Source organism: Pollicipes pollicipes, unplaced genomic scaffold, assembly GCF_011947565.3.
Source record: "Pollicipes pollicipes isolate AB1234 unplaced genomic scaffold, Ppol_2.1 Scaffold_2555;HRSCAF=2994_pilon_pilon_pilon, whole genome shotgun sequence".
Lineage (NCBI taxonomy): Eukaryota > Metazoa > Arthropoda > Thecostraca > Pollicipedomorpha > Pollicipedidae > Pollicipes > Pollicipes pollicipes.
The window spans coordinates 20,992,267-21,017,648 of record NW_023596136.1 but is presented as its reverse complement, the minus strand read 5'-3'; the positions used below and the strand labels follow the sequence as shown (position 1 = coordinate 21,017,648).

Here is a 25,382-nt window from a genome sequence, read left to right as displayed (position 1 = left end):
CGTGTTCAATAATGAATAGGAGCTAGATCTACTCCCCACAAATCTGAAGCCACGCTGTGATGATAGCAATGAGGCTACGTGCGGTCACAGTAAACACGGGATGTTGTCGGCAAAATACCCTAGCTGCTGTTTACCATAAACTCTTGCCGATTACAGTACGCGCTGTTGGACACGCCATGCGCCAACTCCCACACTGCATCCCGCACTGGGCACTCCACGCTCACTTTCGGCGTTCCCCCTGGATTTGACTGTTGACAGCGCCGCACCTAACCCGCAGGTCTGGGAATCTTCTTCGTGAAGGAGCCGCAGTCGGTGGTGGCGCTGCCTGGTGGCGAGGCGGTCCTGACATGTGCCACCAACCTGGCCGTCGACCACCTCGGGTGAGCACCGCGTCACTGGTCCAGCCGCTGGCCGTCCCAGACGTGCTTGGTCTATGCACCGCTGCAAGCGACTGCCAAAATGCTGAAGGAATGAGCGAAACAGAGAAGTTTGTGAAATCCTTTGTCGAGTGCCGCGTTCAAGAGATGTCTTAGCGGTGGAATTAGAGGCTATAGGTGAAAAACAAGCTTGATGTGGTTCTGCATCTCAAACGAAATTAAGCCACTGGGGTTACTAATAGCCTACATTTTTGAAGTGCTACAACTGTACACATCACTGCCAAGAAGTCGTTGTGATAGGTGACATACTGCTGGTGTTCCATGTCTCCAAACATTCCATCTGTCCTGCTTTGTCGGTTTTGTGTCAGCCATTCATGTCAGCTATCTGTAACTTACGTGTGGTCCATTTTGCGTTTGGCAAGTTGGCACAAGGCGTGCCGTCGCCCGCCAAACCCAGCCGGGGCTCATCGTGAGGTGAAATCTGATGTCAGCAGTGTCTTTTTCTCTCGCTAGATGGCTGCGCGACTGGCAGCCCCTGGAACCTGGCAGCGACCCGACGATAGACGTGCGACCGGGCCGGCTGCGGATCCGGATCGGACAGGATCCGGATCTGTACCGGCGGCATACCGGAGAGTACAGGGTCAGTCGGTGACTGCACGTGGACGCCAGCCTGACATAGTCTGGCACTTTCATCACTCAGATCCGCCAGCTGTGATCACCACCCGTGTCCAGCAATCAGTTGTGACCACCACTCGCGTCCAGCCATCAGCTGTGACCACCACCCGTGTCCAGCCATCAGTTGTGACCTCCACCTGTGTCCGCCCATCAGCTGTGACCTCCACCCGTATCCAGCCATCAGCTGTGACTTCCACCCGTGTCCAGCCATCACCTGTGACCTCCACCCGTGTCCAGCCATCAGTTGTGGCCGCCACCCGTGTCCGCCCATCAGCTGTGACCACCACCAGTGTCCGCCCATCAGCTGCGACCGCCACCCGTGTCCAACCATCAGCTCTGACCGGCATCCGTCTCCAGCCATCAGTTGTGACCGCCACCCATGTCCAGCCATCAGCCGTGACCACCACCCGTGTCCAGCCATCAGCTGTAACCGCCACTCATGTTCGCCCTGCCCGCCACTTACGTCCGCCCTGCCCGCCACTCGTGTCTGCCCTGCCCGCCACTCGTGTCTGCCCTGCCCGCCGCTCGTGTCTGCCCTGCCCGCCGCTCATATCCGCCCTGTCCGCCCGACAGTGCATGGCCTGGATCGCACCGATCGGTCTGGCCTCTCTGCCGGCCTCGGTGCAGGTGGCCCACACAGAGCCCTTCGCGCCGCGGCAGAACGCGACGCTGGTGGCGCCGCCCGGCGGCTCCGTCTCGCTGGCGTGTCCTCCGCCGGCCAGCGCGCCGCCCGCCGCCGTCCAGTTCTACCGCGACGGCCGGCCCCTGGCGCCGCGGGAGGGTGAGGAGGAGGGTGAGTGCTGGAGGAGGGTGAGTGAGCGCCGCAGGAGGGTGAGTGCTGCTATCACCGACTGGCACCGAGTGCCGAGAGTGTGACCTTGAGACGGGGGGCTAGTTAGCTATTGTTTATTGTCGCTTTAGACTTACTTGGTCCTAACAGCAAATTATATTTACGCCCTCTGTTTCAATGAAAATACTCATATCCTACCCTAATTATGTTTTATTAAATTCAGATAAGGATGCGACGCATAGTGCAGAAGGAGGTGGCTTACAATGGCTTGAAAAGATCGGAGAGTGAAAAGGAACCTTATCAGACAGTAGCACAAGCAACCAAAATTACCAGCGCCGTAAGGCCGTGGATATAGGATTTTACGCGTGTAAAGCATGTCGTGTGATCATTTATTACCATGTAGCATTCCGTGGCTGTTGCCATTTTGCCCAAATGGATATGACCGAAAACTTACCTATTCTTTGCATAATGCTATGATGCACCTACGTAGGACATAAGCGGCGGAAGCGTCCCCTGGCATCTGATGAATAAACTTCTCGACGACTCGTCGTCACTCGAGCTCCAGTGGCACTATTAATTTGAACATAGCGTGTGCTGATTCAAACTGCTTCAGTTGAAGGGGATTAGAGCTCGTACTGACTGTCGTGCACAAACTAGTGCTGTACTCTGGCGGCTGAGGACCCAGATCGGTATCACTGCGCTGCGTTGGAGGTGCCCATGCATGCCCCGCTGGTCTGCCTGACCCGGTGGTGCCACCTGCCCGTCCCCAGACACGGCGGTGCTGCTCTCTGGCGGCCGCCTTCTCCTGACCGTCGTCAGCAGCGCGGACGCCGGGCTGTACACCTGCTCGGCGCGTAATCCTCGATCCGGACACCAGGTGGCAGCACGGTTTGCCACCCGGCTGGAGGTGCGCCGGCCGGCGGAGAGTCGGCCGCCGCGGCTGACAGTGCGGCCCCGCGTCGAGTACCGCGCCGCAGCCGGGGACACCCTCAGGTCAGCTCCCCTCCCCCACCCGCACAGATCGCGCCTCCTTTGGCCATGTCGTACTGTCCAGTTCTAGACGGCCGCCACGTCGAAGGCACCGAGGGTTCAGGTGCACTATATTCACGACCGCCCATCGCCAGCACCGCACCTTAACTCCAACCAGACTCGCGCCTGACCAAGATTCGACCTGATTATTGTCATACGCCGCCGGTCTGCACAAAGCGGCTCGCAGCTAATGACCACAGCCTAAATTCAGCTTGCTCTAGAAGCCAGTCATCGCGACTGGTCATGTTGTGTGAGCGGTATGTGGTGATGCCATAACTCCATGCAAGAGGTGCTCTTCACTAGTGCTGCGTTTATTCTGTCTGTTGACGTTTCCGACAAGTTTGAGGCTTTGTGCCTTGGACGTTGAGTCGTGCCAAAAAGTAAAAAGCTGTTCATTCAATGTCGTGCCTTATCGACATGTGCCAGCCAGGCCAGGCTAGGCCAGCCTTTACCGCAATCCGGAGATTTGCCAGCCGCTTTGCTCTGATGTACTGGAAAAGTTGATGGACGTGTAATCGAATTCGATTATTTTTTTTCTAACCTGATCCTCTCGTTTGATCAAATTTGTAGGCTGTCTTGACTCCATACCCCTCAAAGGCAAACAAAAAAACACGGCAAAGGCTGCCACGGTGCCCCTTAGACACGATGTCCTTCACAACACCAAACCGTGCTCATGAGCGCGCTCGAATTTCACTTGGGGTTACCGCTAGTGCAGTGGTTAAGCTGCTACGCCGGGAAACTAGAGATGCGGGGTTTGGTTTCCCGCAGTGCCCGCCCCTCTGGTCAAAGCGAGAAAGGCAGGCAGGCGTCGCCATATAGCCTTGGCTGCAAGACGCATCGTAAATCCCCAATGACGCGCGCTCAAACACACGCGCATTTCGCTTGACGCGTGCCCCTGCGCACCGGCTCTGACCGCCGCCGGTGCGCTTCGCAGACTGGAGTGCGCGGCGGAGGGCTGGCCGCTGCCCGCCGTGTCCTGGAGGCGGCTGGACGACCGCTGGTCGGACCGCTACGTGCAGCTGGCCGGCCGGCTGGAGATCTCCCGGCTGCGGGCCGCCGACGAGGGCGACTACGCGTGCGATGTGACCGGCTCAGAGGGGTCGCTCACCGCCGCCACTGCCGTGCGCGTCACAGGTGAGGGATATCCGCACCGTAAGACGCGGCTGTCAGGCGGGCTCTGGCCAGCGTGATAGGCGCTAGGTTTGGGCTGCTCAGGCTGGTCTGGTATGGCTCCTGTGTTGGAGCTGTTTGAATTCTCCTAAACTCTCCTCGCCCGACCCGACCTGATCTGACCTATCTCCAAATGCACCGTCGGTAGAGGCTTCGCCGGCTGTCCTAACCTGACGCTCGCTTTCCTCACCAGAACCGCCAACGGTGGACACCTCGCCCTCGGACCTGACGGTGCCCGAGGGTTCACCGGCGTCTTTGCGCTGCTCGGGCCGCGGCTGGCCGCCGCCGCGGCTCGAGTGGGTGCTGGACGGCCGGCCGCTGGTGGGAGACGGCCGGCCGCGGCTGGACGGCGACCGGCTCCTGTTCGACGCCGTGACTCGGGAGAACGCCGGCCTGTACCAGTGCTTCGGCCGCAGTGAGGCGGGCCATGCCAAGACCGCCGTGCTTCTTAAGGTAGCGGCTCAGCGGCCGGTTGCGCTGCTGCGCTGGCTTGTCACCAGCGCAGAGTCACTGCCGCAGTAGATGCACAGTGAGGCTTGCCGCGAGTTTTCTGCATCCGCTGAATATAGACACGCTCTGTAAGAAATTTGCGGTGCGGGTTTCACCTAGCGTTATTGCCCATACCTGCCCTGTTTGCGGAATGCAGTTTTGCGCCCGTCCATGCGTCACAAAGACGTATGGAATATAATGAGCAGGCGTGTCGCACCACCTTCTTATTACGAATCGGCTCTTCAGTCAGCTGCTTTTTGGAGCCCGGCAGTTCCCAGCGCACGCCCTCAGCCGTGCCTCAGAGCTGGAAAAAGCGTGCTGCTCTTGTCCGGCAGGTGATCCCGAAGACGACCGTATCGCTGGACGTGCTGCCGTCCCGGACAGCCATGCCTACATCACCGGCGTCCCCAGCGCCCCGTCACACTGGCAGTCACCGGCGCAGTCACGGCGCCAGAAGGGCAGGCGAGGGTGAGCACGGTGGGGGAGGCGGTGTTGAGCACGTATGAGAGGAGAGGCGCGGTTGGGCACGGTGGGAGGAGAGGGGGGGTTTCGCACGGTGGGGGAGGGAGACGAGACCAGACCAGATCGGTGAGAACCAAATCAAGCCAAACCAAACCAAAACCGGGCCGGACCGATCCGAGCGGATTTAAGCTGACCAGACTCGGCCATACCTGATCTGACCTGACCTGATCTTATCTCATCTTGTCCGAGTCAATCCAACCCGACGTGACCCGACCCGTGTGTCCGGCAGCGCTGATGGTGCCCCCTGGCGCGCCCCGCGTGTACCCCATCTCGGAGAGCTCGGTGATGCTGCAGTGGGACGTGCCGCCCAACGACGGCCTGGCCATCCTCTTCTTCAAGATCCAGTACCGGCGCGCGCCGCGGCGTCTGCACGCCTGGCAGACGCTCGACTCGGACGTGCCCGGCACGGCTCGCTCGTTCGAGGTCGGCCAGCTGCAGCTCGGCGCCAAGTACAAGTGAGTGCGCTGTTTGTCTCGTCTCCCGGCGGTGGCGGTCCTGGGCGGCTACGATGCGGTCCGGACGCGCTTGTTGAGTCGGTTTGTTGGTGGCTGGGGCGTTTGTGTGTTGTTCGACTTGCTAAAGGGTGTGTTATGATCTCAGCTTCGAGGAACTTAAAGCCCGTTTCGGGAGCTTTTCTTAATATACTAAATGCTGGCAGCTGTAAGTTTGGTTGTTTGGATTAGAGCCATTTCGACCAGAAACAATCATTTCAGGTCTGTGGGATGAAGAAAAGTGGTTAATGATGGAGCAGACTTGCATGCTCCTGGCGGACCAACCGCCGAGCTTTGACCCCCGCATATGCGCTTGGTATCCGGTTGGGGTCCCCCCTCCCACGGGGCTCTCGGCCCACTCGTGGCTGACGCGTGCAGCCTGCCCCGGACAAACGGGGTGTTGCGAGGATGCAGCATGAAGCAAGATAGAGGATGAAAGGGTCGTCTGTGGTCTGTAAACTTTCGTATAATGATGTCTTATGTGGTGGAAGCATCTGCTTAGGCAAGTGTGGCGGTATGCAAGTGACATGATATCGGTTTCATTGTTCACAGATTCCGCGTGCTAGCTGTTTACGAAAATAAAGACAACAAACACGGACCAAACTCACGAAAAGTCAAGATTATCCGCATGAGTAAGAAGTCAAAGCCTCCAGGAGCACCCATCATCACCATGCATAGCTCAGAGGGTCCCAATGGCATCCGGTGTTCGTGGATGTACTACAACTTGCAGGCATCACCGATAGAGGGCTACTTCATCTACTACCGTGACACCACAACGGCAGGAGACTACTCCAAGGTTAGTGGCCCTCGGCGGCCGTTCTCAGACGCAGATGCTTACGAATAGTTAATGGACTCAGCTGAGCTAATAACGGAAAGCTTTTAGTAATAAAAACGTCATCCAGACGAGAATTGGGCCAGGTGCGGGCTGTTCTTGCTTGGCTCTTGACCGCATCTGAGACGCATCGTTTGCGCTGTGTTCCCACCGAAGCATTAAAAAAGCGAGTCACGTATTGGCGATGTTTTGCTTAAATGTGGACTAAGTGGCTATCAAAAAGTGTGTATGGTGCACATCGAGTTATGTTGAGCGTTTGAGATTCATACCCTACACGTGTCGCAATGTTGGAATGACCTGTACGGCGTTTGGCAAAGCGCGATACACGGGGCAGTGCGTGCTTATCGCTCACACCATTTATTCCCCGATCGGCGGGTTCTTGAATGAGGGGGCGGGCGGTCCACATCCTTTGCCAAGGTACTCAGAGAGGATGCAGCGGTCAGATAATGCTGCCGTACGATCCGTCTCCGAGGAGGGCAGTCTCCAACCCTGGGAGTGTTGGAATGGCGGTGCCATGGTTCACCCGAGGTCCCTTAAACTAACCACGACCCTTGAACAGCCGAATAAAAACATTTGCAAATAAAGAAATTGTGTCATCCAAAAGGCTTATCTTTACTTAGAATAAGATTACAATTTTCAGCTCAAAAGTTGTTTTTCACCTCTAATATATTTCATCTATCTAAATGCTCTTTAATACAATTCCCTATGATCTGCAATGTTGTCAGTTTCGCTTGTGTTCACTGGTGCACTAAAGTATCGCTAACTGAGAGTACCACTATCACGTTCTCTCCTCCGCACACAACACACGGTATGCCCTTCACAGATTTAAGATAGCGTTAGGAGGAATCGTGTTAAACTACAGAAAGGTTTTAAATGAATCGGGCCAGCGTACTGCCACTTGGTGTGCGTTTAATAAAACAACAATTTGCCGATGCGTTCTGCTTCTGTAAATAATTAGTGGGCATTCTCCCTCCACATACTGCGGTCATGGGGTGAACCATTTGGATCCCATGAATCCGCTGTGGTTGTCTCTGTTAATACCATATTCTTGTCTCGTTTGGCATTAGGCGGATCTATGCATGCGTATTACCCAATATCTCTGAAAATCTCAGAACATATATAGGCAGTGAGCAAGTGCACTGTTGGTCAAATATGCGGAAAAGCTTGCCCTACTCTCGTCTCGTGATGGAATAGCACAAGACAACTGCCTGCATATTTTCCCGTGTCTTCCATCGGCCGTGCGATTCACAAACAGTTGTCCACAGTGTCCATTTGTCTTATTTAGCCCCGGAGCCTGCCTCACCCCACTCTCTGTAACACGATGTACCCGTCCCGGCGGGACACCCTCGGCGAAGGTATATCGCATTGCATCGACACAGACTGTGGCGCTGGCGCGGCGGCGGCTCGACTGTGCGCGGCGAGAGAGGCGTCCGGCTGTGCCGTCCCGCCCTGTCGAGACGCCCGCGGCTGGGCGGCGAGCCGGCGCTCGGCTGTGCAGCCCCGCCCTGTCGAGACGCCCGCGGCTGGGCGGCGAGCGCGGCATCCACCTGTGCAGTCCCGCCCTGTCGAGACGCCCGCGGCTGGGCGGCGAGCGCATCATCCACCTGTGCAGTCCCGCCCTGTCGAGACGCCCGCGGCTGGGCGGCGAGCCGGCCCGCCGTTCGAGGCCGGACACGGAGTCTGCGGCCGGGACGCCGGAGCGGCGGCCGGGGGCTCGGGAGCGCTGCGGGGCTGGGGCGGGACGGCCGCGAGGTGGACTCGCAGCGGTAGAAGCAGCAGCTGGAGCTCGGGTGCTCCGTGCAGCAGATAGGGGCGGCTAGCGGCGGCGAGCGCGCGGGTTCGCAGCACGGGGGACGGGGCGGACTGGGGTGGCTGCCGCGGGGTGTTACCATGAGACCGACGGCGGTGGGGCCTCGTTAACAGCTGGAAGGGAGATGGCAATGGTAGATTTGAAGTCATTTTCATGTAATGCAGTAGGGTTGCGGTTTGATTTTTCGTCTGTTTATCTGCTCCGCAATCTACAGGTGACTACTGCAGAACGTGCTGGCTGCCTTGCTTTGTGTTTATGCAAACCTTTGCTTACTTGACGGGTTAGAACGTGCCTTCAGCTTACGTAGCTCGGGCATACTATTGGCGCAAACTCTAGGTTTACTACTTAGTGTTAGTTGGTCGGCACTACAACTACATCACCATTATCTCTCTCTCCTGCTTAGCCTCGTCCATCACATGCCATTCCCACCAGCCGTTCAGGGGAACGATCGAACTCCATCACATGCTCAGGCGGTCGCCTAATCCGATGACACACTCGGCTGCACGGTGTAGTGCACACACCAGAGTCGCTAAGTGAACGACCGCCGCAGGCGCGCCGTCTCACAGGATGGGGTATCGAAGGGCGCCGTAATTTAGCAGCAGCATTTTATGTTACAGCATGATGGCAATATCATAAGCTGATTGAAGTTTAATGTTCCTCGTTGTGACTCCATCGGTGAAACTACAGGACTTCAGGGGTGGGCAAACTCATGGGTAGTCATCTGAAATGGGTAACAGACTGGGCTGGCTATGTATTTTGGGAAAATCCAGGGCAGATAAGACAGTGGTGAGTCTCGTTCCTGGGAGAAAAACCAGGACAATGAAGATATAGATGCGTAAAAACTTACAACTCATGAAAAATCCAGGGCACGGGTACAGGTATGGGTATGCCGTTTCCGAAAAGTCGGGAAGCTTCGACATCCTGGAGAGATTACCGCACACACACACACGCACACACGCACACACACACACACACAACACACACACACACACACACACACACACACACACACACACACACGCGCGCGCACGCACGCACGCACCGCACGCGCACGCGCACGCACGCACACGCACACGCAGCACACGCCAGCCACGCCACACGCACACGCACACGCACCACACAGCGCACACGCACACGCCCACCACCCCACCCACACACACCACCACACCACACCCCACAACCACACACAACACGACACACGCACGCACCACCACACCACACACACACCACACAACGACACACACAGCACACCACACAACACAGCAGCACACACACACACGGACGAACGGAGGAGGAGACACACGCACGCACGCAGCACGCACGCATGCACGATGAGATGCGACGCCGATATATTTATATTGATTATGTGTATAAATTTTTATATAATTATTATATATATATATATATATATATATATATATACTATATATTATATATATATATGTATATATATATATGTATATACTTTAAAGCTTAAAAATACCGCTCGCACTTCTTTCCGCCACAATTAGCTCCATTTGCACTGCTGTCACGATAACCAACACAAAACAGTATGCCTCGAAACTCTTCCATACTTTTGAACGTGAGTCTTTGAAAAATGCAATTGGGTGGCCAGCGGATGGGTACAACTAATTACGAATGGGTAGCGGTGAGTACGCGCATAGCTTCATAGGTAGCGGGTGGATTGGGTAACAAAGATCATACCCGTGAATGCCTCCAGGCAAAACACACTTCTCCCGTGATTCTGACGTCTGTTTGCACGAACTGTGGGCGCAGCTTCACTCCATCGATGCCGAACGGTACCCCCAGCCAGTCGTCAACCTTGCTCGTCGCGCTAGCTCTGCCTTATGTGGCCGTGAGACAGCTCGACCCGAGCGTCTACCCTCACACTGCGTGTGCACGTCCAACCCCTGTGCTGTGGTGGCTTAACACTTACTCACTGCCATGGTACCTCAGTCTGCATTCTTCGACGTCCCTGCCCAACCTCTATTTTGCGGTGTGGCGGCTCTATTTACATAACAGAAGCCACGGCCTACCACATTTCAATTCAGGGAAGTGTTCAAGGTCCCGGACGGACGTTGCTGAACTGTCGCCTCAGGTGGGTTACCCCATGGTCGGCCCACAGTCCCATGGTTGGAGTGAGGTTGTGGGGAGGGGGGACACCATGCATCCCACCATCATGGAGCAATCAAGCATCAGTTGCAGGTGTTCTGGTGTTGACGCTCAGCCAGATCCTACAGCTCTCTGGTTATGGCTAGGGTCAACTCGGCTCCGAAGCGGCTGTGCCCCGGTCTCCTCATGATCACACGTTCAGACAGTCGCTTGGTCCGATCACATGTTCAGACAGTCGCTGGATCTGATCACATGCTCAGGCAGTGGTTGGATCTGATCACATGCTCAGGCAGTGGTTGGATCTGATCACATGTTCAGACAGCCGCTGGATCTGATCACATGCTCGGATGGACGGTTCAGTACAGTACCTTAGGCTCGGCGAAATAAGGCATAACACTTTATGACTTCAGGAATTGAGTGCAGTCGTCAAATAGATTCTAACGTGCCGTGAAAACGGACTGAAATACGTCCAATCCGTGTCCAAAAGAACCACGCAGACGCCCCGGGGCGCCCGTGTAATCCTCTGTGGGTCTATGTCGGGCCTGCTGGACCAGCTGGAGCCGCCGCCGAGCCGCAGCAGTCGTGCGGGGCTTTGTGGTCCAACTGGCGCTGATCCTTGCGCGAGATTGATGCATGCTGTACACAGCCTGCAACCGTGGGGCTCGCCTTGCAGGCCTCAGCGACCCACTGGCTGCACGAGCGCTATTTGGTGCGGTTGATTCATTGAAGTGGAAGGCGGCAGCATTCCGTCCGCAAAGCTGACGCTTGGCGTATTAGATGGCACTGTACCGTGGGTGGAGTGTTCAGAAGAAATTTGCAAGCACCTGTTGGTGGCGAAATGCCTCGCCTGTATTGTCATATTCAGGGTCACTGGAAAATTACAAGCATCGCCGTTAAGTTTTCTTTTCCCCTCTGTGTCCGTGCACCTAATATACTTACTCATCGTGAAATTGCACCTTTTTCTTCACCAAAAGTGGCACATCGTTGTTTAAAACCAAAATGGCACTGCACATGCGACAGTGACTTTCAGCCACAGCATGAGCCTGTCTGTCAGATGATGACGCACGGCGAGCAGGGCCTGCTACCTGTCCAGCCCGTGTTAAGCAGCGCTTCACTGGCATGCTACCGTCTCCCTTGAAGTCAGAGCTGTGTTTGCGAACCGCCGCGCTGCTCCCAGGATGGGCCGGCTGGGTTGAAGATCGCTGCGTCGCGCGACCGGTGGCGGCGGCCGGGTCCTTGAAAGGTCACAGCATCACACGAGGTCCAGCGCGGCCCGCGAAAGGCCACAACACCGAACGAAGTCCCGCCGTCCGCTCCTTGTCATAACACATTATCCACGACTCATTGATCAAGTTAATGGGTTCGCACGAATGACGCATAGTGCATGTGTTTATATATAACTACATTTGGCTAGAAAGATATGAACGCCCATGGATGCGTCAATTAGACCGTCTGACACATCTAAGCAGAAAGGGTAACTAAACAAACGTGCTTTCCTTTTCCCTGCACATGCCCCAAAAATGGCAGAGTATATTCACCTGTGGACAAAACGAACTTATCACTGTCCATATCAACGCAGTTATGCAGCAGCAAAATTGTCTATTGCATTGGGCAACCCTTGCATTTTTTATGACCGCTGTCCTTTTTCTTTTGAGCGAACGCTGTGAAAATATGAAATACAGGAACAGGTGAGCCCTTTGCCAAAATGTTCTGATTGTGACAGCCTAATCGGCCACTAAAACTATGATAACTTGTTAAGCCTAGATTGGCGGTCATGGCGGATCGGTGGGTTGGTGGACAAGTTTAAGCAATATTAACCCGTTTGTAATGATTGGTGACTGGTGACGGTACATTTTCCCTCGTCGCCTTGTCAAGTGCCCCGACAATGCCTTGCATCCTCAGTATCGAGTCATCCTTAGGCTCTCCTGCGCTTTGGGCGCGACGCTAGTAGTCTGCGGTTGTTATATAACATAGTTAAAATGTCCGCTCGCTGTCTATTGAACCACACATCTGATATATATATATATATATATATATATATATATATATATATATATATATATCGTTTTAACCGGTGGTCGACGACTGTTCATGTTTTCATGCCATTTGGACTGAATGTAAGTGCGTAAGTGCGATGTGCGTTTTATTGTTGATTGGAGTTTTGGGACGTGCCGACTACTGAGGTCATTTTGCGCCCACAACAGTTTGTGATGTGTGCGTGCTATTCTGTGTGACGTGCGGAATTTCGTTACATGCAATTTAAACTTTGACACAACGCTAAGGGCAGTCCTTCCAAGATTTCAGAATGTTTTACTGTCACAAAACATGCTTTACTGTTACATTTTTACGGTACGGGCGTCCTTCGGTGCGTTCGTTTTTGCTCATTTTGTTTTGTTTTATCGTCCAAATAGTTGGATGTTCTCCCATTGTATGTTGTCCGCCAGGACGTTTAACACGCGCTCGAGTGGGGGGATCAAATTCCTCCCCCCCCCCCTGAAGGTTTTTCCGGAATGAGTTACGAATGGCACGGCGTAGCCGCGCCAAATTTCTCATAGGATGGAAAATTGAATAGCGGATCGTCTGGCAACAGCAATTTAGATGTACCTTGTAAGGTCACTGACCTGTGGCAGGTCAAAGTCAGGCCATGATTTCAGCCAAGACAGTTTCTAGGGAATCTTTTAATCCGATCTATCAACGGAGTGTTAAATGAAGACATACACCTGTGAGATACTTTTGTAGGCAACACAACAATTGAATGAACAGATCAGATTGATCTAAGGTCAGGTATGAAGGTCAGACCATGCTTAAAACCAACCTGTTTTGATACTCTTGCGATTGCTGTATGGGGTAGTTTCTAGTGCTTATTTCGAAGTTATTGATAGCAGTAACCGCATTATATACCTTCCATAGACTTCTCAAAGTTCAGAATAAGTCATTGACCTAGAATGACCCGGGTCAACATTTTTTTAGGAACATACCGTCTGGCGTAATGTTTGCAGGTTATCCAAATGCAAAACCCAAAGAGGTGTTGTATTTTTTTGGCCACCATGACCTTCAAAAGGTCAAGCAAGGTCACTGACCTTAGATGAGCATGTGACCTTTTCCTTAGAACAGTTATCTAGGTTCTAGGGTCCTTTGAAGACCGACCTTGGCCTTGTTTGGCCTTTATGACCGCTGTCCCTTTTCTTTTGAGCGAACGCTGTGAAAATGTGAAATACAGGATTTGGAAATACAAGATTTGGCCTTGTTTGACCCTATTTGACCAGAAGGTCATGACCTAGGAACCGTAAATTTTGACTAAAGTGAGTTCACGTACAGGTCAACACACCCTGTGAATTTGGCGTTTCTAGCTCTCTTAGTTCCTGAGATCTTAGGGGTGTCAAATTCCCCCCCCCCCCCCACCCGAGCGAAGGGTATCCAACCGGCCACCCGGGCGCGTGTAAATAGATGATGAAGATGGTCATGATGATAAGCCCGTTCAGCTCTAAGTGTTTTAGCCCGGCTTTTTGCTAGTTAGACGTTTTGCAATGCTCAGCAAGAGGTGGCTTTAAAATACCTTAGGGGATAATAAAGAGCTATCAAGACTGCAGATATTTTGAAGGACATTTTGATAAAGAGCATATATTGCGCATGTTTTGTGTGAGCTTCAGTCTGAGCTTACAATATTGTTAACTTACAAGAGACTGCTATGTCCCAGCAGTTGAAACGTTAGGGCATACACTGTCTCGCCGGATGTTCCCACGATGCCCGTTGCACTCGGCGTCGCGTCCAGTCCGTCAGCCACTGATGTTCATTCGCTATATGCACCCAAACAATGCCTTAAGCTGGCACAGTGGTTGATTCCAGAATTCGTGCTTGGAAGTTGAACCATGCCAGAGCGTGAATGACACGCATCGCTGAGCGTGATCAGCTGGACAGGATCGCCGTTACAGGTCACAGTGCTGGGCGAGACGACCAAGACGCACACGCTGACGTCGCTGCTGCCGGCCACGTCCTACGACATCAAGGTGCAGGCGTTCAACCTGGCGGGCGGCGTGTCCGAGTTCTCGCCGATCGTCACCGAGCGCACGGGAGGTGAGCCGGCCGCCGGCTCAACCCTCGAGGCTTATGTGTCCGTTTCTTTGGAGGAAGCTGGGGAGGCTGGGGGTACGGAAGGGGCGTAAAGAAGTTCAGTGTAAAGGCTGTTCGTGTTGTTGTGCGCATGACACGTCATTGGAGCACATTGCATTACACCGAGCTCACGCGAAAACGCCGAGCGGTGTCCAGTACGTCGAACACGTTGATAACTCGACTTGGTGAATATCCTTTTTTTGCCGCTGAGCGCCATCCCGCCAGACCGCCAGAATTTTACGCACAGTGGTAACAGGAAGACGGTACAAATCCGGTTGGGACCAGCACCCTGCAAGTTAGCCTGTCACGCAGGGCACCGCATGTTTGCTGCACCGTTCGTCACAAATATCCCTGTGATGTAGACTGTCCCGTAGCGTACACCATGTTTCCATCACATTGGCGTGCTCCACCTGTTTGCAGCATGGATCCCTGAGACGCCTCGTGTGAACAGCGGGGATCCCTGGGGCGCCCCTGTGGGCAGCGTGTATCGCTGGCGGGATGGCGCCCCTGTGGACACCCCTGACAGTACCCCTGTGTGGACAGCTGCCCAGGGCGCGGCGAAGACGGGCTCGTCCGTGGAGGCGCGGCGCCCTCTGGTGCCGGTCGTCACGAGCCGAGGGGTGGACCGCTCCCGGGCCCGACTGTACGCCATCGTGGGCAGTGTGCTGGGCGGCCTGCTGCTGCTGGCGCTCACAGCTGGCCTCGTCTGCCACTGCCGCTCGCGGACGGCGGACAAACAAGGTACACGCCTGCTCGAGAGCGAAGGATGAGAACGAGGGGCAGACACCGGGACGGGGAAGGAGGGGAAGGTGGCCTGCGACAGCGCCTGTCACCAGGTTAGCCGTCCTTGGCTTCACCAGAAGACACAAGAAGAGGCGTAAAAATATGAGCGTCGTCTTCACTTTCGCCTGTGTCTACCACTTCGTGACGCTCACGCCGCGGCTGTTTGTAGTTCGTCCTATTTGCGCGCGTAGCATATGGACATGCTACATCAGGGATCTATATTGCTGAACTGGTGTGAATCCATATGGTTTACTTTTGATGAAGCAGTGGCGGTGCGATTTATAGCTATGCCAATCAGGCATGGCTGGGTTCTCCCACGACACTAGGCATTTATAGAAAATGTTGGGCTGTCTTTTAGCCGATGGACCAATAGATTTAAGCAGCAACACCCTCAGCAAACCGCTCACCGCCTCGGCTGCGTCAAAACGTTTGCGGCATCCATTCTTGGAGGTGCTCCGAGAAGTTAATAAAACGCCCAGAAGTGTCTCCTTCCGCTGGAGACTCACCAACTACTTCCGAACTTTCGGGTTCCTAAACTAGCGACTTGAACGCGCTTTCTTATATGCAGTGAGTGCAAAGTTGGAAATAAACTAGCGAACTTCGTTCGAAATTTGTCAGTAATGTATTAACTGTGGAATCATTTGCACTTCAAAGGTGAGCTGTCAACAGCAGCCGCCCTGAGGTGCTGACTTCTTTGGCCAACTGCAAACTTCTGAGCTTGTTTTGGCGCCACCGCGTATTTGGAATGCATCGCGCGGTCGGGGAAATAAAGCACCCATGGCTTTTAAGCTTAGATCCAGACACTCGGAGGCAGCATTCGAAGAAACACAATTTCGATGCGACAAAAGCTCGCTTGATGTAGCCACTTGTCAGTGAGTGCAGACAATAGTTTATACTTGTTTATTTAGCATTTCGTAATGGCCTCATGAGGCTTATAAGGGTACTGATAATGTGGCGGGTAATACGTCTGCGTTAATCACTGCGCGTCTGGGAAACCAGAGGCTCGGAGTTCGATTCCCCGCGGTGCCCGCCCTTCCTGCCGGCGGGAGAGGCAGGCGACGCCACATAGCCTCAGCAGCTGAGTGCATCGTAAAGTCCGAATGACGACAAAAATATATCAACACGGATAGGGATGTCAAAATGTCGATACTCGTAGCAACTTCGTTCTACTACATGCGCGAACTTGCTGGAACGCAATGCCACTAGTGCGACGCCTGCGCGCTGATGGGGACTGATCCGGGCGCATGGAGACCGCTGAGACCGGATTTTCCCCCGCTAGCAGAGGTAGCACAGGAATATGGCGACAGCGCTCTTCAGGGCGGCGTTCACCAACCGCTGGCGCCACCGCGGCCCTGGCCACCCGACCCCGACCTGGCCGAGTCAGACGGGGGTCTGCAGACGGCACCTCCACCGGGCCGCAGTTCTCGACAGGTGAGTCCCCGCCTCTCACCAGGTGAGCCATCTCCGCCTCTTACCAGGTAGGCTATCCCGCCTCCCACCAGGTGAGCCATCTCCGCCTCTTACCAGGTAGGCTATCCCGCCTCCCACCAGGTGAGCCATCTCCGCCTCTTACCAGGTAGGCTATCCCGCCTCCCACCAGGTGAGCCATCTCCGCCTCTTACCAGGTGGGCTATCCCGCCTCTCACCAGGTGAGCCATCTCCGCCTCTTACCAGGTAGGCTATCCCGCCTCCCACCAGGTGAGCCATCTCCGCCTCTTACCAGGTGGGCTATCCCGCCTCCCACCAGGTGAGCCATCTCCGCCTCTTACCAGGTAGGCTATCCCGCCTCCCACCAGGTGAGGCATCTCCGCTCTCACCAGGTAAGCCATCTCCACCTCTTACCAGGTGGGCTATCCCACCTCCCACCGGGGGGCCATCTCCGCCTCTCACCAGGTAAGTCATCTCGCCTCCTGAGAGGTGAGCTCATCCCGCCTCTCACCAGGTGAGCTATCCCTCACCCGCTGCCTGTCCTCCAAGATCGGCCGGTAACTGCATCGACCACCGCTGCCCCCGCCGGCCCTTTGTAAGCTATGCATGCTAGAGCCTTGGGCGGCGTGGAACGCCACGCCCTCATTCCGATGATTGGTACCGCTGCAGGCGTTTTGGGTTCGTCGTAGCTCTCGCCCTCGCTCGTGGGGTGGTGTCGCTATGATCGATTGTGGGTGTAAAAACTGGCCTTGCTAGAGTGGACCAGCCACTCAGGACTCAGGACAGAACTCAGGAGACGGACTGCTTAGTTATAAATGACTCCGGGGCTGTCCTTCGTTTTGATGTCAGGTTTGTAATTATCTTTGGTTTTGACACTAACCAAGCTATTAGGATACGTACCCAAACTGAATATTGGGGTGCGGTATTCACTTTGATTAGCATGCGCCCGGGGGCCGCTGAGTACCCTTTGCTCGGGAAAGGGGCTCAATTTGACCCCTGAAATCTCAAAAACTAAGATAGCTTAAAATCGGGGTTGAGAAAAGTGCCTTCTCTGTCACCGACGAAATTTGGAACCGTCTAAATTGTCACCTGCAGCCGAATCTCACAGAAACCGTTGCAATATAACTTTAAATGCAGTAAACCACAGAACAAAGACAAATTTGATGCAATGCGGCGTAACCATCAAACATCTTTGGTTCGTTAGTTCATTTGCATTTAAGTATCATTTGCTGCCCATTAAGCAGTGCATGACGGTTAAGGCTTAAAAAATACAATTATCAGATAAGGACATGCTTAACATAATCAGCTTGGAGACGTGCAGTTTCCTATTCAGATAATGGAGGGGATTGTGTCTCCTATGGATGTAGTTTCCTGTTTTTAGTTATCATTTTTAGGCATTATTTTTCATCATTGGTTATTTTTAGGGGGTGACCTCCCAAGCCAATTTCCAGAAACTACACCCTTGTTCTCAACTGTGAAAAGAAAGTGCGTCAAATCTGTTGAGAAAACTGTTGTGAGTGCATTTTGGAGGCAGGTTCAGTCATTTTTTTCTTATCCCCTTTTCTCCATCCTTCAACCCTACGTATTTTGCAAAACTGCATCCCTGTGGTCCTAGATTTACCGACAGCATGGTTCTCCAAGCACATGACTACAATGTCACCTTTGGTTGTATGGCGTCATTGTGCATCAGGTGAGCGCGCGGGCGACCTACACTATTTTCGCATAACCATTACCGGTGCAGAACTCACACATTCTAACGTAGTCCGAATCATTTAGAGCAAAACCCATGCAAAATTGGTATATATAGATACAAACAGCAGCACCTTTTTTAATACCTCAAACGCCCTCACTCAGCTTTATATGTAATATGATGAAAGTAAAAAGCGTTTTGTCTCATGCCTGTTCACCGATCAGTGCGCTAAGCCAGAAGCGCAACGGGCAATGTGAGAGGCCTACAATAGTGATGCTCGGTCTCTTACCTCAAAACCGCTGTTACTCTCAGCAGCAGAAAGCCCCGGATGAATATCTTAGATGTGTCGCTCCGACGTCCTCCGTTTATCTCTGGAGTTACAGCTCAGATATCCACACAACAATCCTCGTAAATCGGCAAGGCTTTTTAACGTTATTGCATTAAAAAGACGACGATTAGCTACGGACTTCTAGCCAGTCAGCTTCTCACGACATGAACACAACGAACAGTGTCTCCAATGGCACGACGCTTTAAAACGCTGCGTAGCAAACTGATCACGTCCGTCGCAAGATGCTGCGGCGAACCGCGATCCTTACAACTAGTAATAAGCCTGGTTATTTGCTTTTTTATACTGTGTGGTATGTGAAGTGAGTCTTGACTGCAAAATCTGTGAAGAGCACCGATCTGAGGGGCACTGGAAAAGCACCGTGTCACCGCTGATCTGTGGCGTCAGCACTAATATAGCATAGTTTGTAATATCTTTCTGGTACTTGATAAAACTATCCTGATTAAAGCTACTACATTTGGCAGCATCTTATGATTGAATTTGTTGATACAGTGAATCGCCGACGCTTCGGCATGTGTTCTACACATGATCACGCTGCAAGTGTTAACAAGCATGGACCAATGCCAAACCTTGAGTTTCGTTAAGCTGGGATAGTAAGTGGTAATATTGTATGGTCTAATGAAATTGGTTTACATTTTCGTTATTTTGTCACCAACTGGCTCGCAAAAGTGTTATTTTTTGTCAGCGATCATATCCGGTAAATCAAAAGCTTTTTCATCCCTGCTAGAAACACCTCAATTATAGGGTAGGTTGGCCCGTACATAGATCCACTTGTGTCAAAATGTTAGGCTCATACGTCATGACCTTGGGATCAGGTGAGGTCAGGTAATATCAAACTCTAGATTGGTGTCGCAAATGGCCCAGACCTCCTAATGCAACCGGCGTGAAGCTAGATACCTGTGCCAAGCAAAAGGTCAGTGGTGTTCAACTAAGATCAGCGACCTTGTGTGACGTTTATATGGTCAAGGTGACCAAATACCTACGAGATTACTCCCATTTTGCCATTCAGATCAGAGTCAGGGATTACGTGAAACGGCATGTTCCTTAAAATACAAAATACTGACCTCGGTCATTTTAGTTCAGTGATCTATTCTAGCCATTAAAAGACCATGACATATGTGTGTTATTGAGTGTGCAGTATTGTTGTCGGTCTCTTTATGTCTGAAATATGGAATACGGTCTGATGTGGTCTGTAATATGGAATATTATTGTCAGTCACTGTCACTAATGTATTCGAAATAAGCACCAGAAACTTCCTCATCAACCAAGCTCTCGAGTAAAAAAACAGGTTAGTTTTGACCTTGGCCTGATCTTTACAACTTACCCTGGGTCAGTTGAATTGGTTGTAGTTCTAAATTCAACTGGTTTAATGTCTTAGGTATTATTTCATATATGTATGGGTTCGTTCAACACTCCGTTGTGGGATGGCATCAAACAATTCCTCAGAAATGTCCTTCGCTGACAGCCATGGCCTGACTTTGACCTGTCACTGGTCAACAACCTTGGCAAGTACATTAAATTTTTGCACCAAAAGATCCGCCTTTCAATTCTATAAAGCTCTCCAAATTTGGCGCGGTGAAGTCACGCCGTTCGGAAATCATTCTGGAAAACCTTCGGGGGTTAATTTGACGCCTACCCTCACCCGGGCGCGTGTTAATTCACCTTGATTCTCCGCAGGTTGTCAAGGAAGTGGTATGGATTCCTCGCCATCACAAAAGTTGATCATATTGGACATTAAATATCACGGACATCTAGGAAATATTGGCATATCATCTGGTCATGCGAGCTGGATCCGGTCACTGCTCTCCGCTGATCACTGGGGAGCGGGTTGCTAAGGCTATTATTTACCGATTCCAAGATGTCTACGCCATAGTGTCCAAAACGCCGAGCACATCACAGTTCCCAGAATCTCGCTTGGCATGGGTCCGTGCAATCGCCCTGCGGTGGCTTCACAAACTACGTGCTGCTTCTCTTGCGTCCAGCCACCTGACTATGACAGTATTTCTTGCCTCCTTTTTATATCGCTGGAGTCTGCTCGGCTATATCTGTTCCCGCACTATCTATATCATCATATTGGAACTCAGTGTCTCTGTTCTACATGTCGACCTCGATTCATGCTCAGTATAGAACACCGCCTGGGCTGTTCTGAGAAAGTGGCAGGTTTCCACGACAGAACGCCACCTGGTCCCCGTTGGACTCCAGGAAGGGGCAGCTCGCGGACGCCACCGGTGTTCCGAATGGGGCACCGTCCGAGCCCTGCCCGTTCGCTACGGGGCGGGGACGCTGTTCGCTTGCTGTGGAGCGGGGACACCACCCACTCGCTACGGGATGGGAACACCGTCCGCTCGCTGCGGGGCGGGAACACCGTCCGCTCGCTGCGGGATGGGAACACCGTCCGCTCGCTGCGGGGCGGGGGACACTGTCCGCTCGCTGCGGGGCGGGGGACACCGTTCGCTCGCTGCGGGGCGGGAACACCGTCCTCTCGCTGCGGGGCGGGAACACCGTCCGCTCGCTGCGGGATGGGAACACCGTCCGCTCGCTGCGGGGCCGGGGACACCGTCCGCTCGCTGCGGGGCCGGGGACACCGTCCGCTCGCTGCGGGGCGGGGGACACCGCCCGCTCGCTGCGGGGTGGGGGACACCGTCCGCTTGCTGCTGGGTGTGGACGCCGCCCGGACACGACCCTGATGTGCAGACCACGTCCTCACACCAGTGCTGGCGATGCCCACTTTACGACCCCACATCGTCACCGCCCACCGATAAAACGGGCGCTAAGCCGCCGGCCGGCGAAGCGGCCCTGATGGACGGCCCAGGTTACGACGCCCCGCCCTCTCGGCTGCCCGATAAACTATATCCGGCGCGAGCGAGTTCTGTAATGCGCCTCCTTGCAGGAATGGCTGGCAAGAATGATCGACTGGGAAGAATGGACGGTTACGGGCAGACAGAACCGTCCCTGTTTTCTGTTCGTTTCCAGTAGTTTTAAAGAGAGAGAGAGAGAGAGATAGATGAGAGAGAGAGATAGAGAGAGAGAGAGAGAGAGAGGAGAGAGAGAGAGAGAGAGAGAGAGAGAGAGAGAGAGAGAGAGAGAGAGAGGAGAGAGAGAGAGAGAGAAGAGAGAGAGAGAGAGAGAAAGAGAGAGAGAGAGAAAGAGAGAGAGAGAGAGAGAGCGAGAGAGAGGAGGAGAGAGAGAGAGAGAGAGAGAGAGAGAGAGAGAGAGAGAGTCTCCTGCCCTGTGGGCTTCGCAGGCAGATCAGTTCGGGTACATCCGCCTGAGGCCTGGCTTTTGGGGGTGGCAGGTGACAGGGAGGGGGGGTGGGCGTGATTGCCCGTCCTGCTCCCAGTGGGTATTGGGGACAACCATCTGCCGCTCGCTGCACGGAGCTGTTACATCCCTCAATCCGCGCCAGGACGATTTCATGTTTATCAGTGACAAACGATCCCACGCGCGTCAGTGGCCAACGGTCCCACGCCTCCGCCAGTGACAAGATGAACACACCCGACGCTCTTCACAGACAGGCTCTCGTCAGCGCGTCCGATCGGGGTTCTCAAACTCAGATTCTCATCGCCCCAGCTCCAGCTGTCTCTAGTGTCGGTCGGCAGCAACTCCGCGGCGGAGTGCATCGCCCGTTTGCCGGCCGAGCGGAGTTCCGACCTGCCGCCAGCTCGTCACCGCGTAGGCGAACTCCGTGGAACTCATAGCGCTGGTGGTAGTCTAGCAGGCTGAATGGCAGCCAGCTCGCCCGGAACTTGCTGAATCACGCGCCCTGTGGGAGCGGGCCGACGGTGGCCGCCTCGCTGCCTTGTAAGGATCTCTCAGGAAGCCGCCGTCGCCTGCGATGGCTGTCCGGTTGCAACGGCGTGTAGCGACACGTGCTTTGCTGATGAAACCAAATAGAACGTCACCTCGGCATTTGACCATGTAAGGTAATAGCTTAATTACGGAGGATACTATAATAATGCATTATCACAGCCTTAAAGGTACGATGCCTCTTCCCAAATCGTATAAGAGCATCACGGCCATGAAGGTACGGTACTTTTTCTCACATTGTATAAGAGCAAGGTGCACGAACAGAACGCTACCGACACATTCCTCCAATTCGTTTAGCATATTTTTTGTGCTCTCCTCAAATACGTTTTATTTTTTTCTCTCTGCTCCTAGGCCTTTATTTTTCTAAGTAGAAGTAAAATTATTTTTGCTGACCGAACTGAAAATTTATGTTTCCAGTTAGCCGCTTTTCCAATGTCAACAAAAACCACTTGTCATTTTTGAAATAGTGCTACTTTTGCGAAGCATCACGAGAGCATAGTCACCTCCTTCAGGGTCCGTGTCAAATCTTTGCAGGGTCGTTACAAGATGAATAAAACGTCGTAGTGACACAAACGAAAAACAGAGTTTTCGGTAGGCGTAAGATCTTCAACATGCATGAATTGCAAATGGAAGCAATTATGCGGTCAGCGAACCATTAATCACGGTAATTGTTTTAGTCCGCTGCGTTATGGCCGAGGCCAAACCGCAGCAGCAACAAACAATACGTCCATGTTTCTAATTTATTGGGAACTAAATCCTGCCTTTAGGCTAGTTTGTAAGACGCTGTTGTCCGACGTGTAAATTTCATTGACCACGGTGCGTGTAGCATCCAGTCGAATCGAAGCTTGCAGAGGACGAATGCGAACGTTACAGCCATGTACAACCATATTCGACCTTACAGAAACTGAGCGGTACGGGCCTTCATGGACGGGCCGCATGGAAGCCCGCACTGAGCGAGACCAGTCTCGTCCGCAGGGACTTTTTTTTACGTGCAGATTCCTTAGCAGGGCATGTACATCATAGGAGTCAAGTAGCACAAGAAAGTTGACGGCAAGAAACTTAAGGAAGCAAGCCTAAATCGACCTTCCGGAACCGCACCGATACACGCCGAAAGGGGCGAACTGACAGGGTCGATCCAGTACTGGACCAATATCAGTCGTCGATTAAGGTACCGGCACGGCTCGTCCACCAATAGGACCGACATGGGCAGTTCACCTCGCGCTCAGTATGCTGACGCCATGGTGGCGCTGAACGCGCCTGATTTCGCCGTCCACTCTTTAATTCGGGGCGCAGCGGCGTCCTCGACTTTATGGGCCATCATAAGAGGCGGTGGCATTTGGGCCGTGTTGGCGGCAGAAGTGAGAGGCGGGCGGAGCGGACGCGGCGCGAGGCGAGCCCCTTATCCCGTCCCTACCGTCGCTCGCCGGCTTGACCGGCCCACCCGCCGTCTGCTGCCGGGAGGATGACAGGCGGACCGACCGATCCCGCCGCGGCGCCCGCCCTCCCGCCGCTGCTGCGTCCCCCGGGAGCAGCAGCGAGCGGCGCCCCCGGGAGGCCGGTGCGCCGCCGGCGGCAGTGCCCGTCAGCGCTCGCCAGGCCTGCGTTCCAGTTGCGTGCGCCCATTCCGCGCCGCTGCGACTCGGCCGAGAGACAGCGAGGGCTGGTGCGGAGCCCTCCGCGCTGGCCGGCGGCCGAGACGCGCGGACCGAGCGCCGACATCTCACGGCAAACCAAGCGGCGATACTGCGGCTGGGGACCGGCTCGGCTCGGCCGCGCGCGGCCGGACATCGCCGAGTGCCGCCGTTTGGAGAGCGGCGACGCTGCGAAACGGCCAGCTCGCCATTGACCCGGCCAGAGTCGCTCGCGTCCCCCCGGCCCACCCATAATCCCCGGCTTCAAAACAACGAGGCGCGCCGATAAATCCAAATCAGCGCGGGAATCGAGGACATCAAAGATCGTTACCCGACTGGTCCGACGCGGCACCCGCTTCAGCACTGCTAATGCAGCCGCCGAGAGGGCGCCCGGGCGCCCCGCCACGAGAGGCGCCAGTGACGAGGCGCGGCGCCCGCGGCGGCGACGAGCGCCGTCGCCCGCTGCTGAATTAAACTAACGAGGCGGAAGGCAAATGGGAATCAGGCATGCGTTCTTCTTCGTCGCCCATCTGCTCGCATCGCCGTAAAAACGGCTGCCGGCGGGGGCGGGAGCAGGGGCGACGCGATCTCGGACGGAGGCGGCGGAGCCTGGCTCTGAGACGGGGTCGGACAGAGCCGTCTCAAGCCGCTCAGAGCCCCGCAGCTGTGGTGCGGCTGGGGTGGGAGCAGAGGAACGTGATCTTAGACGGCGAGCCGGCGCATCGGGGCTCTGAGACGGGGTCGGATGGTGCGCTGTGCGGCCGGGGTGGGAGCGGAAGAGCATGATCTTATACGGAGGGCCGGCGCAGCGGGGCTCTGAGACGGGGTCGGACAGTGTGCGGTGCGGCTAGTCCGGCTGGTCCAGACCGTAGCGTTGGGAAAGGCACCGATAAGCTTCTGATGCGGTACCTGATGAGTACGATGCTGCTTAAACGGTGATGCCTCTTCTGATAAGGATGTTTTTGTTTGATTACTTGCCTGCTTTTTCGATGCCATTGCGTGAAACGTTTTCTCAAATCTATATTTTATGGCGTTTTGACTAAAATGTGTTTTGGTTTTGCGTGCATAACAGCTAAAAACTTTCACGTTTCTTGTTTTTCTTGTACCTACGACCACAAACCATAACCATGTAGCTATGGATACCACTATAAGCATACTCGGTGCATGCAAACTAACATTTGTTCCGGATCGCTCATAACCTATTGACCTCTGACAAATTAAACTGTCATCCGTAAACAGTGGCTGTTCGACTGAACGGGTCGCGCTCAGGGGAGGCAGACAGCTAAGTAG

At 54.1% G+C, this 25,382-nt stretch overlaps 1 protein-coding gene across 1 annotated transcript in view; it reads left to right on the top strand.

Moving 5' to 3' along the window:
• Positions 1–17,179, top strand: part of LOC119099044 (interference hedgehog) — a 45,955-nt gene extending 28,776 nt beyond the window's left edge. Inside the window, exons 3-15 of the mRNA XM_037222098.1 lie at positions 278–380; positions 891–1,017; positions 1,626–1,758; positions 2,613–2,835; positions 3,806–4,005; positions 4,235–4,494; positions 4,866–4,998; positions 5,282–5,507; positions 6,096–6,339; positions 14,230–14,371; positions 14,951–15,148; positions 16,473–16,643; positions 17,133–17,179. Coding sequence (XP_037077993.1) covers positions 278–380; positions 891–1,017; positions 1,626–1,758; positions 2,613–2,835; positions 3,806–4,005; positions 4,235–4,494; positions 4,866–4,998; positions 5,282–5,507; positions 6,096–6,339; positions 14,230–14,371; positions 14,951–15,148; positions 16,473–16,643; positions 17,133–17,179 — 2,207 coding nt within the window. The remainder of the gene's footprint in view (positions 1–277; positions 381–890; positions 1,018–1,625; positions 1,759–2,612; positions 2,836–3,805; positions 4,006–4,234; positions 4,495–4,865; positions 4,999–5,281; positions 5,508–6,095; positions 6,340–14,229; positions 14,372–14,950; positions 15,149–16,472; positions 16,644–17,132) is intronic.
• Positions 17,180–25,382: the final 8,203 nt, after the last annotated feature.